Here is a 13,599-nt window from a genome sequence, read left to right on the forward strand (position 1 = left end):
AATATTTTTGAGTTGAAGTCGGCAGGAGGTGGAAAGGGTTTGGATATGTGGTTTGAAGGAGAGATCAGCGTCAAGGATTACTCCAAGGCAGCGAGCTTGTGGGACTGGGGAGAGTGGGCAGTCATTTACTGTAATTGATAGGTTCGTAGGGGGGGTCACGTGAGATGGGGGAAAGATGATGAGTTCTGTTTTTTCCATGTTGAGTTTCAGATATCTAGTGGAGAAGAAGGATGAAATAGTGGACAGACATTGAGGGATTCTGGTTAGTAGGGAGGTGATATCTGGTCCAGAGATGTAGATCTGTGTGTCATCAGCATAAAGATGATACTGAAAGCCATGAGATTCTATGAGCTGTCCCAGGCCAAAGGTGTAAATAGAGAACAGCAGGGGCCCAAGGACTGAACCTTGTGGGACTCCGACAGATAGGGGGCGAGGTGAGGAGGTGGTGTGTGAGTGGGAGACGCTGAATGTCCGGTCTGTTAGGTATGATGAGATCCAGGAGAGGGCCAAGTCTGTGATGCCGAGGGATGAGAGGGTCTGTAATAATAGGGAATGGTCCACTGTGTCAAAGGCAGCCGACAGGTCCAGGAGGAGGAGGACAGAGTAGTGTCGCTTGCTCTTGGCAGTTAAGAGGTCATTGGTGACCTTAGTAAGGGCAGTTTCAGTGGAGTGGTGTGACCGGAAGCCAGATTGTAAGCGGTCGAAGAGGGAGCAAGAAGAGAGATGGGAGGACAGTTCAAGGTAGACGTGTTGTTCCAGTAGCTTGGAGGCGTATGGGAGAAGTGATATAGGGCGATAGCTAGATACAGAGGATGGGTCAAGAGAGGGCTTTTTGAGGATAGGTGTGATGGAGGCATGTTTAAAGCTTGAGGGGAAAACACCAGTTGTTAGTGACAGGTTGAAGAGATGGGTTAGGGTTGGGATGAAGACTGTGGTGAGGTTTGGGATGAAGTGGGATGGGATCGGGTCGAGTGCACAGGTGGTGAGATGTGATCTTGAGAGTAGAGTGGAGAGTCGATCTTCTGTAATGGTGGAGAAGTTGGTACGGATGAACTCCCTGCGTAACACTCTCTTTGACCCTATTTGACCCATTTTATTAATCTCAGACAGTTTGCCCTGGAAACAGATGCCTGACAGGGGATGCATATACAGAGTTTAGCCACGTGTCCCAAGTCTGAAGTATTTTGTTTTTGGCGCGGATGGAGTGAGCCAGACAGAACTCATATTGGCATTGGAGATTAATTCGGTTATATAGTTCAACTAATGTAGGTGTCTTTGGGGATTTCCAATAGCTACTTATGCAATATCTGGCAGCAACTAGAATGTGAACTAATAATCCCCTCGATTCCCAAGAGAACTCCTCTATACCCACGTTTAGCACTGCCAGACCCGGATTCGGATTAATAGGATTGCCTGTCAGCTCACCCATCAGGCCAAACACCTCCAACCAGAACGAGAAAACCTTGGGACAATCCCACCAGCAGTGACCAAGAGTACCCTTTTGGAGGCAGCCCTTCCAACAATGTGGCGAATAATTTGGGAGGAACTGTGCTAAGTTGGCTGGGGACCGATACCATCGCAGGTGTACTTTTTTCAGTTGCTCCAGATGATTTATACACTTGGAATATTTTTGGATATTTGCTGAAGCCGAGTGCCAGTTTGAAGGAGAGGTAGAGACACTCAACTCCACGTCCCATTTATTCATATAAGGAGATTTTTGCTCTTCAGGGGGGTTATTGAGCCATTTCTTTGTTGAGGAGATACCTTTGGATTTAATTATCTTTTTAAATACCAAGGCCTTTGTTGTAGGTAACAGAGGATTCGACTTTGGAGGAAATTTAGAGGCCAGAAAATGACTAATTTGGATGTGTTGATAGAAACAGCCCTTTAAAGAGGGGTGTTTCCGTACTATTTCATTAAAGGGGTTAACACCCAAATCAGAGTATAGATCCGCCAGCACTGTAATGCCCGATCCCTCCCACCTGGCCAGATTCAAAAAGGGTATTTGAGATTCCAACGACTTGAGGGAAATCTCTGAAAGAGGAATCTGAATCTTATGAATCAAGTCATTTCGCCAGACCTCCAGGGAGGCTGACATGGTGGGAACACACGGGGAGAACCGTGAACGGCTCAAATATTCTGCTTCCATCATTCTTCTGACCGAGCCCTGGCGGGACAGGAAATTTTCAATCTGAGCCCATCTATGTGAATTACCTGGACGCCACCATTCCTTTAGTGATTCAATTAGTAAGGCTTTATAATATGCCGTTATGTTTGGGGTGCCCAATCCCCCTAAGTCATATGGGGGATATAACACTTTACCTGCGACCCTAGCCCTTTTATTACCCCAGACAAATTTGTTAGTCAACGATTGAAGTTTCATCAGGGTTTTGTGAGAAATTTTAATGGGTAGGCATCTGAGCACATACAATATTTTGGGTAAGAAAACCATTTTAAAGGACTGTATCCTGGCCATCCAGGACAACGATATTTTTTCATACCTTCCCAATTCCTTTTCTAAATTTTGGATCAGAGGTTCCAAATTTTCTTTAATTAACATCTGCGATGGTGTCAGCTTAATACCCAAATAAGGTATCCCCCTGTCGCACCATTTGAATTGAAAGGCCCCCTCCAGCGCACTCCTGGCCTCCACCGGTACATTAAATGGCAATATCAAAGACTTTGCCGCATTAAGCTTATAATACGACACTTTCGAAAAGTTTGATAATGTGTTCACCACTGCTGGAATCGAAACTACAGGGTTAGAACAGGAAATTATCACATCGTCTGCGTATAGACCAAGTTTATGTTCAAATTCCCCAACTCTTATACCAGAAATGGCTATGTTTTTTCGTATAGCTTCCGCCAGAGGTTCTACCACTAAAGCAAAAATAGCGGTAGACAATGGACACCCCTGGCGAGTGCCATTACTTATTTGAAATTTAGATGACAGAAACCCCGATGCCAACACTGAAGCATTTGGGTAAGAGTAGAGAGCTAGAATAGATGACTTGATTTTCCCCAAGAACCCGAATTTTGTTAGAACTCTCTCCAGGTACCCCCAGTGCACCCTGTCAAAGGCTTTTTCAGCATCAAGAGACAGGAATGCACTGGGTCCACCCGATATCTCCACCAGTCTAATCAAGTCAAGCATCCGTCTGGTGCCATCCTTAGATTGCCTGCCTGTCACAAAACCAACTTGGTCTGGAGCCACTAAGGCCGGGATCACTTTATGAAGTCTATCCGCCACTAGTTTGGCATAAATTTTTACATCACAATTTAGGAGTAAAATGGGCCTAAAATTACCAGGGGTGTCTGCAGGTTTCCCTGGCTTGGGTAGCGTGATAATAATCGCTTCTAAGTTGTCTGGGGAAATTGACCCTTTATTTTGCCAAAAATTGAAGGTTTTTAACATAAAGGGGGACAGAGTGGAGGTAAATTGTTTGTAATATTCGTATGGCAGCCCATCAGGGCCTGGGGCAGAGTTAGACTTAGTCATTTTGATGGCACCTAGGATTTCATGTGTAGTAAAGGGAAGATTAAGTTCCTCTAATTGCTCATCTGAGACCCGGGGAAGATCCAGGGTGTCTAGAAAACCCTGTATATCCACTTGAGTCGGCTGTGACGTGTTGGAATCATATTTTAGATTATACAGGGCCTCATAATATTTCGCAAATGCTTCTGCTATTTCAATGGAATGTCTAGTGATTGTTCCGTTTGGGTCCCTCAGGAATTCTATTTTAGATTGGATCTCACGTTTTTTCGTCCTTCTTGCCAATAAGGACCCCGCTCTATCCCCCATAGCATAAAATGTCGATCTATTTTTTTTAAGATTATGTTCGTATTTTTGCAGGAGTAGGGATCTTAGTTGGAATCTATGGGTTACAATTTCTTTAGTCAAGTTAGGGGTTGCTTTGGCTTTATTCAGGGATTCAAGGTGATGAATACGGGTTAATATATATTTAATATCTGCGTCTTTTTTCCGTTTTTGGATGGAGGCTAGTTTTATGAGCTGCCCCCTGACTACTGCTTTATGAGCAGCCCACAGGGTCTCGTCAGAAATTTCCCCATTATTATTAAGTTTGAAATATTCTGTTAACACTGACTCTACTTCATCATGTACCTTCTGCCTACCAAGCAAGCTAGTATTCAGTCTCCACCTGGGGGAATTTTGAACATTAAAGCCACCCTGAACAGACAAAGAGATCGGCGCATGATCTGTCCAAGTGATTAAACCAATATCAGCTGCAACACAATTACTTATAGATTTGCTGTCGACAAAAAAGAAATCAATTCTACTGTACGAGCGATGCCTGGAAGAGAAGAATGTATAGTCTCTTTCTGATGCGTGTAAATATCTCCAGATGTCATGAAAATGGAATTCATTGATGAGATGATTAAGTTCCTTAGCATGTGAGATGTTGATGTTGGAGCAATCCATGGAGTGTATAACAGGTATATTAAAGTCTCCACAGATGATTTCCGCCCCTGTGGCAGTATCTTTGAATGCTTGGAAAAATTTCCTAGCAAAGGTCAATTGTGATGAATTTGGGGAGTAGACCGTTGCCAAGGTATAAGGGACACTGTTGATATAACAAGACAAAATAATATATCTTCCATCCGCTCCATAACTGACATTTATCAATTTAAAGGCCACTGAGTTCTTTATTAAAATGGCCACTCCTCCTCTTTTTTTTGAGTCATTAGCAAAAAAGGCGTGTTGAAACCTGGGATGAAGTAGCCGTTTATTATCTGTGGAAAGAAGGTGGGTCTCCTGAATGCACGCTATATCACAGTTAGATGCCTTCACCTCTCTCCACATCATTGACCTTTTTGCTGGGGAGTTGAGTCCGTTCACATTAATAGACAATATCTTAATTCTCATATTGGAGCCGCAGGGGGGTTTGAATTCCTAGGAACGCCATCAGGGATGAGAGGGGTTAGACCAACAAGGAATTGAAAGAAATTTCCGAAAAAAATTAAGGAACATTTGTGAGAAGAGGAACGAAAACAAAAAAGTTCCATCAACACCGGTTTGCCCCGAGTAGGGTGACCGGAGTATAACCGCTCGCCATAGGCGAGAACATCAGGGGGGCTACGTGACATCCCGTGTCACAGGAGCAGAGACAGCAGGTGCCATAAGCAGGAAGGAGTCCCAGTTAAGTTGCTGACCATTCAGGGGTAATCCTGTCTGGAGATCTTCTTTGATTCTCCCGCCCGCCAGGGTTTGGTGGGTGGGCTATTCCCCAGTCATCCAGCAATTTGCCCAGCTGAGAAGGAGTATGACATATGTAAGTGCCTCCGTCTTTGAAAATTATCATCCTCACCGGAAAACCCCACTTGTACTTGATGTCTTGATCTCTAAGGAGTTTAGAAAGGTGGGCGAATTCTCTTCTTTTATTAAGAGTTGTAGCAGAAAGATCTGGGAAGATTTTTAGTCCCATGAAAGTGTCTGGCAGGGCTGGACTTTCCCTCAGTGTGTACAGCACAGCTTCTTCTGTTTTATAGAAATGAAGTCTAGCCAGGACATCTTTAGGCAGAGCTGGATCTATGCCTTTGGATTTAGGGACTCTATGAATTCTGTCCACTATCAGGTCTCTGGCGTCCCATCCAGGGAGTATAAGCTGCAGAAACTTGTGGAAGTATTCATGGAGGTCTTTATCTGCTACAGATGAGGGAATCCCTCTGATTTTTAGGTTATTTCTTCGGGATCTGTCCTCTATATCACTGATTTTAAGTTTTAGTGCCTCCACCTCCTTTTCCAAAGCTGTGTTTAGCGTCTATCAGATTGTTATGTGATGTTGCAAATTCAGCCATTTTAGTTTCTACATGCCCTGTGCGATCACCCAGAGACCTGATTTCTTCCTTCAGCTCTCTGACTATTTCTCTGAGATCACCCTGTAGGGAAGCCCTCAGCGTTTTCAGCAGAGATTGCATTGTTTCCTCTGTCAGAGGAATGCCTGTATTGCCTCTCACGCAGCCTGTATCTCCTTGTGAGGAGTGGGAAGACGCTGAGTGGGAAGCCAGCACCATCTTGCTAGGTGAGGAGACTTCCCTATCCCGGGGGTAAAAGTCTGTCAGCTTGGCTGGAGTGCCAGTTTTTTTTAAGGTCTCAACTGAGGGCTGGGGTTACTGAGGGCTGGGGTTACTGAGGGCTGGGGTTGCTGAGGGCTGGGGTTGCTGAGGGCTGGGGTTACTGAGGGCTGGGGCTGCTGAGGGCTGGGGTTGCTGAGGGCTGGGGTTGCTGAGGGCTGGGGTTACTGAGGGCTGGGGTTACTGAGGGCTGGGGTTGCTGAGGGCTGGGGTTGCTGAGGGCTGGGGTTGCTGAGGGCTGGGGTTACTGAGGGCTGGGGTTGCTGAGGGCTGGGGTTGCTGAGGGCTGGGGTTGCTGAGGGCTGGGGTTGCTGAGGGCTGGGGTTGCTGAGGGCTGGGGTTGCTGAGGGCTGGGGTTGCTGAGGGCTGGGGTTGCTGAGGGCTGGGGTTGCTGAGGGCTGGGGTTACTGAGGGCTGGGGTTACTGAGGGCTGGGGTTACTGAGGGCTGGGGTTACTGAGGGCTGGGGTTACTGAGGGCTGGGGTTACTGAGGGCTGGGGTTACTGAGGGCTGGGGTTACTGAGGGCTGGGGTTACTGAGGGCTTGGGTTACTGAGGGCTGGGGTTACTGAGGGCTGGGGTTACTGAGGGCTGGGGTTACTGAGGGCTGGGCTTACTGAGGGCTGGGGTTACTGAGGGCTGGGGTTACTGAGGGCTGGGGTTACTCACACCTCCTGTAGCTGGTAATCCTGTTATCTGTGAGCTGATAAGAGCCGGTTTATCCTGCTGAAGCACAGAGCTCTCCTTTCCGCCATCAGCGTGCAGGCCACGCCCCCGTGATTGGTTGCTATGGCGAACAAAGACAGTGTTTCTTTCAGGCCTACTGTGCTCAGTAACTCCCGATTCCCTCTGTCAGCCAATTAGTGCCCCAACAATGTGATCGCAGGGTTGCTTTGGCATCTGGAGAACGCATAAAGGCCCCAACATTTGATGTGTAATACAGATGTAGTAACAGAATAAATGCACATCAAAGATCTTTAGAGCAAGATTCACATCCTCTGAAGTCTTTGCCCTCCGTCACACTTCCTGTCCCGGTGAATTTCAACTAATGTTGTTGCTATCAGTCCTGCTAAGACAAGTAGTTCCACAAGTGATCTCTGACAACAAAACTGATACGAGTTTCCTTTAAAGAACAATCGGACAAAAAAAACAGCAGTTAGCATAGAGTAAAACCACAAAAAAAGTCAAACACGTGGCACACCAGCTACTGACCGACTCTGAGTTTCGCATGTCGGCTTCTTCCTGGGGCAAGCTGGACCTGCTTACAGTTCCATGATTATACTGTATAAGCTATTGACCCCTACAAAAATTCCTTCTCCATATAAATAGACCATAATCTAAGTTCCCTATCAGTATGTCTTTGGAATGTGGGAAGAGACCGGAGAACCCGGAGGAAACCCACGCAAACACGGGGAGAACGTACAAACTCCTTGCAGATGTTGTCCTTGGTGGGATTTTTGAACCCAGGACCCCAGCGCTGCAAGGCTAACCACTAAACCACTGTGCCGTCCAATGATAAAATATCTATAAATACACCACACAAGACATTCAGAAATATATTTTGGATAAGGAAGCCAAAATATTTTATAATATAGCATCAATAAAAGCATAGTATTATTTGTGTACATGTGAAAACACCTTCCTCCCATACAGTATGTCAAACATGCAGTACACAAGCTACAATCCGATTTTGGGTTTCGCCTGATGGCTTCTTCATGAGACAAGCTGGCCCTCCACATACCTTCCCCACCCCCACCTGGTCCTTTGATCACTTCTCTTGAGTCTTCTCGCTTTGGGTCTTCAGACACCACTGACTAGGCCCTATGTGGTCATGTGAGGTGCGATGCACATCATTGACATTACCGACGTATGCTACATCTGATGTGAACGCATGGGGCCTAGACAACAACGGGGTCAAAATAATGAAGACATGGAAGAGCAGAGACAAGACATTTAATGAGCAGGAGAGGGGAGGATAAGGGTGAGTGCACACAGTGCGGATTCACCTGCGGATTTTTCCGCGCGGTTTTCCTGCGGATTTGCCAGCGGTTTTCCCCTGCGGTTTGACACCTGGACAATGGAATAGGTGTGAAACCGCTGCGGAATCCGCAGAAAGAATTGACATGTTGCGGATTTAAAACCGCAGCAAATCCGCACGGAAAAATCCGCAGCATGTGCAGTGTGGTTTCTAAAAACCATTGAGTAACATTATACTGTACCATGCCTGCGGAACCGCAGCGGATCCTCAGAGGCCAAATCCGCTGTGCATCCGCAGCGTGTGCACATAACCTTAGAGTTACATTTTTTTAGAGCTTTTCCGGAAGATTTGATTTGCACCAAATTTATGCAATGCAAATCCAAACCTCTTTCTCCCCAAAATTGAGCAAATCTGCCAGAATCAAAACTGCGGAGATTGGATTCCCCTTTAATTACATCATCACATTTGCATAAAACTGGAGCCCACATTTTATGTAGTACAGATACACTTAAATATATCAGTAATAAATAAAAAAAAAATGTTTTGCAAATTTTTCAGGTTGGATTTCATCATCATTACTTTCCAAGTGGACAAATACAAAATGTAAGAGCTGCTTATAATATTTCACTATAAATTTCGATCTATATTTACGGGTGGTGACATTGCGATTTTAGGCCGTGCAAACAATGCCTAGAATTGGCGGCAGAAACAAAACTGACTTGGCTCTCGAAAGAGGGGAAGAAAAAAATCAAGACGCCTCAGGCCTCTTTCACACTTCAGTTTTCTCGCGTCAGTCGCAATCCGCCAATTTTTGAAAAATAACGGATCCGCCAAAAAAGGGGCAGATCCGTTTTTTTCCCCCATAGACTTACATTATTGGCGGATCTTGACTGACGGTCTTCCGTCATCCCCGTTTTTTGACGGATCCGCCAAAATTTTCCAGGCTCCCGGGCAGATGAGACGGACGCTGCAACGTTTTTTCTTCTTGACGGTCCGCTATTTTCATGTGCGCATGCCCGGAAGCATTTTTAACCCAGTAATGCCGTTCCGGGAGAAAAAAAGTCTCTCTCTCTCGTTTTTCCGGGCACGGGTTCCTTTAAAATTCAACCTTCGCCGGACCCGTCAAAACAACGGTCCGGTGCCCCACGTTGCTGTCAATCCGCTCTGAAAAATAACAGTTGATCTCACGGTCAATGTTGGGCTACACATCATTTTATGGCGTAGATTTAAATACTTTTTTTTACAGAACTTTTTATTTTTTTTCCGAAAATATAACCAAAAAAGTTATTTATTTTTTTTTTTTGCAAATTTTACTTCCTTTTTTTTTTTTTTTTTTTTTTTAGAATTTTTGCCTTTCACTTATATCTTTTCTTAATTCTAGTCTTAATTTTCCAGTCCGTTCCATTCAGCACCGGTCTTCACAATGGCGTCAGCGATGGCTCCGTGGTTATCGTCCGTGGCGATGTCCAACCTTTAGCTGACAGGTGTGTGATTCTTTTATTTCATTACATTGATGCCTTTGAGAATGTGTTTCTTTGTTCTTATCTGAAAGCAATTGCATATATATATATTATATATATATATTTTTTTTAGGTTTTCCTTGAATTTCCAGTGCGGCAGTACCGATAAGGACGATATCGCCTTCCATTTCAATCCACGTTTTGATGAAGGACTTGTTCTTTGCAACACGAGGGAAAGTGATAATTGGGGTGATAAAGAAATCAATGGCGAAGTGCCGTTTAAAAGGGAACATGCATTTGAAATCAGAGTCCGCGTTACAAACAATGGATATAATGTAGGCTTGCTTTACTTATATATACACCTATAGAATAGACATCGCTTGAAAGAATATCTCAAAATCATGTTTTGTTTTTCTCAAAGTTGGTCATCTTAAGATATGTCAAGCCAAGAGCAGAGAAAAGGAAGGACAATCAATATATTTAGGGCCAGGGATGAGATTGGACATGGTTACTTATGTGAAATTAGGTTTAAATCAGGTTTTTGTGTCACACGCCCGCGGAAGAAGCTGGATGCGAGACGCGCGTCGGGGTGAGGAGGGACATGTAATAATTTGTTTCTGCTGCCTTCACCTTCAACCTTCTTTCCCTGGCAATGTGTCCTGATTTTTTACTGTTTATTTCTACATGGAAATATAGCGCTATATTGTGGACCAAGTATGGGATATATTTAGTAGTGGTGAATGAGCTGCCGGATATTCAGCACATATTGCAGATCCCCCCTAGTTTTGGGTGCTCTTTGATTAAGTGTTTTAAACTTGTTGTTATTTTATTTTATAATACTGAATAAAATATTGTATGGTTTTAAATTATTTACTGGAACTCTTCTTTCGGCTGTGGCATAAGTAAGTCCGAATTGTGGTTAATAGCACCTTTACATTAGCAGCAATGAATGGACCCTTTATATTGAGGCATCTAATGAGCGAGTGCAGAGTGTACATCAGTCATTGAAACATGAAATCATTTTCTATTCCAGGTTTCTGTGAACGGACATCACTATTTGGGATACAATCACAGAATTCCCCTGCAGCGAGTCAACACTTTAGCAGTGATGGACTGTGTGGCCCTAAGTAATGTCGAGACACAAGGACAAGGGGTAAGAGAGGTTTTACCTGCAGTTAAGGAGGGCCTCTTACATTATTGCCGATACTTCAGAGTATTTTTTTATATCAGCCATATGATATATGGTACTAGAGATATGTAATTTTTATTTAATTTAATGCTTATTTTTATTGTTTTTTTACTGGGGTGTGGCTTATAGATTCTATGGGGCATGTCTTTACTCTGCATATCTACCCTGTAAGCTCCGCCCCCTTGGAAAAACCATAAAAAGTACCATACGGCAGATTTAAAATAAATAAAAAACCCACAAAAAACAGAATCCTCATTGTAGCAGCAGGATCCAAAAAAGAATAAAAACTAGATATATTGGACTTGGCGACAGGTCCTCTTTACATTATGATCATATATATTTCATTATTTCTGAGTAGCCAGAATGCTTCTAAATAAGAAAATAAATGAATGAAACCTTTCCTGCCCTAAAATATAGTTTTCATTCACATTATAGGAAGGAAATGAAAAAAGAAATCCATTCCAAGTAGATTTTAAAATTTTAAAAATAAAAAAATCCAAAATTGTAATAGAAATATAATATACCCTTACATTTTTCATTTCTTTTTTTTTAGGGTGGATGCCATCATTATTATTTTCAAAATGGAAAACTGCAAAATGTAAGAAATATTTTAATATTTTTTTTCATTTTTCTTTTTTCATTTTTCAACTCTCCTGCCTCAAAGATAAATTGTGTCTCCTAACTGTCTGCTTCTCATTAAAATCTGTATTGTTTTACTTTCCTCACAACAACCTTCTTGACTTCGTTGCTGTCAGACACTATTTATACAGTTTCTTCAGTGTTTTATGGCTTTCTCTCCCTAGCTCTATGGAAAACAGAGACATCCTCTGACTACCCAGATTCACCCCAAAACGGCTGCTGCATTCCCTGCTTTTGCTATTATATAGGCTATAGTGGTCCCTCCTGATAGGGCAGTGCAATCTTCTGCAATGTGTAAAATGGTCATTTTAAGCCTAAAGTAAAAATTCGACAAGAATATGATTCACATCAGATCTATTTGGTGTTCTCGAGCTTAGGCTATATGTATCTTCTTGGCTACCCAATGTCATATTCAATAGGTGTCCAGGTTTCTGTTATTTAATTTTGGATTAGATCTAATGGCTCATTCAAACATCCGATTTTCACATACGAGTGCTAGTTGTGTTTTTCACGGAGAGCACTCAAATCCATGATATGCTATGGGGCCACTAACATATCCAATCGTTTTCTTGCCTTTGCAAGTATCAGAAACATATCCAATTTTGATCTGATGGTCACATCAAAATCATTAATGCATGTCTATGGGTTCGTTACAAAATCGGATTGCACTCGGATGACATTTGAGTGCAGTCTGACTTTCACTGACTGTCAAAAGGGAGAAGGTGGAGATTTTGTTTTTTTTAATTTCTCGACATAGGAAAGGTTGAAGGATTTGGGAATGTTTAGTTTGCAAAAGAGAAGACTGAGAGGAGACTTAATAGCTGTCTACAAATATCTAAAGGGCTGTCACATTGTAGAAGGATCATCTTTATTCTCATTTGCACAAGGAAAGACTAGAAGCAATGGGATGAAACTGAATGGGAGGAGACACAGATTAGATATTAGAAAAAACTTTTTGACAGTTAGAGTGATCAATGAGTGGAACAGGCTGCCACGAGAGGTGGTGAGTTCTCCTTCAATGGAAGTCTTCAAACAGAGGCTGGACAGACATCTGACTGGGATTAATTAGGCAATCCTGCTTTGAGCAGGGGGTTGGACCAGATGGCCCAGGAGGTCCCTCCCAACTCTACGATTCTATGATTCTATGAAAATCGGATGACACTCATACCACGCTCTGGTAAAACTCTGATCAAACTCAGATCAATATGTGACATAGGAGATTGTTCCACAAAATCACATGAGATGGAGATCTTCAGAAGTATTATCTATAGAAAACTCGGGGTTAAGGAGAGAATAAAAATAAGATAAGACATTGGAATGCTGGTCGAGATCAGTGGTGTTCATCCTCACAGACTTATTCCGCTTAGTGAAAGGATACAAGTGCTCCAGGATAATGCGTGCAAGTTGTGACACATTCAGAGAAAGGAGGTGATATTTGTATTTGTCCTCCTGGGAGGGAAGAGAAGCATTCAAATGTCTTATCTTATTTTTTATTCTCTCCTTAACACCGAGTTTTTTCATATGTCTTAACAGACTGATGAAGGTCTTATGATAGACTGAAAACGTTCAGAATTGTTTTTTTTCGGATGCCAATAAAATTGTTTTTTTTCCTTTCATCACGAATTGAGTGCCAAGTTCATTATCATTTCAGATCAAAGTCTAATCAGAGGAACTGGTCCAATTTTCTCATACTGAAAAAATCAGATGTCTGAATGGACCCCAAAATTGTATTGATAAAAATAGAGCTCATATCACAACTGAGTTTCATAAGAAATAAAAAAAACAGAAAATCAAAACACTATCTCAATGTGGTATCACCATACCCATAACTCACCGGTAGAATAAAAGCTACCAAGTATGGCACATAGGAACATAAACTTCAAAACTGTGCGATAATTTTCTTCTTGACTTCCAAAACTTTTTCACAAAGATAGATAAAAATATATATATATCTATATTTGCTTTACATGGTTCCATTAGATCTTTAGATTTTTTCACATTTATGACTTTTTATTTTCCAGTCCGTTCCATTCAGCACCGATTTTCTCCGTGGCGTCATTGATGGCTCCGTGGTTACTGTCCGTGGCTCTGTCCCACCATCAGCTGACACGTGTGTAATTGTTTTATTATATTCCATTGGTGATACATTTTGAATATAGATTTACTAATTATCTAGAATCCAAGATTTCTTTTACTAATTTTTTTACGGGGGGGGGGGGGGGGGTGAATCCAACATAGCAG

General features: G+C 42.8%; 1 protein-coding gene across 1 annotated transcript in view; it reads left to right on the top strand.

Annotated features, from left to right (window-relative positions):
• Window positions 1-13,599, top strand: part of LOC141056272 (galectin-8-like) — a 70,575-nt gene that overhangs the window by 14,390 nt on the left and 42,586 nt on the right. Inside the window, exons 5-10 of the mRNA XM_073553014.1 lie at window positions 8,629-8,673; window positions 9,466-9,554; window positions 9,664-9,865; window positions 10,564-10,683; window positions 11,273-11,317; window positions 13,380-13,468. Coding sequence (XP_073409115.1) covers window positions 8,629-8,673; window positions 9,466-9,554; window positions 9,664-9,865; window positions 10,564-10,683; window positions 11,273-11,317; window positions 13,380-13,468 — 590 coding nt within the window. The remainder of the gene's footprint in view (window positions 1-8,628; window positions 8,674-9,465; window positions 9,555-9,663; window positions 9,866-10,563; window positions 10,684-11,272; window positions 11,318-13,379; window positions 13,469-13,599) is intronic.

This window comes from Dendrobates tinctorius, unplaced genomic scaffold (genome assembly GCF_039654945.1).
Source record: "Dendrobates tinctorius isolate UK_male_01 unplaced genomic scaffold, ASM3965494v1 ptg000196l, whole genome shotgun sequence".
Lineage (NCBI taxonomy): Eukaryota > Metazoa > Chordata > Amphibia > Anura > Dendrobatidae > Dendrobates > Dendrobates tinctorius.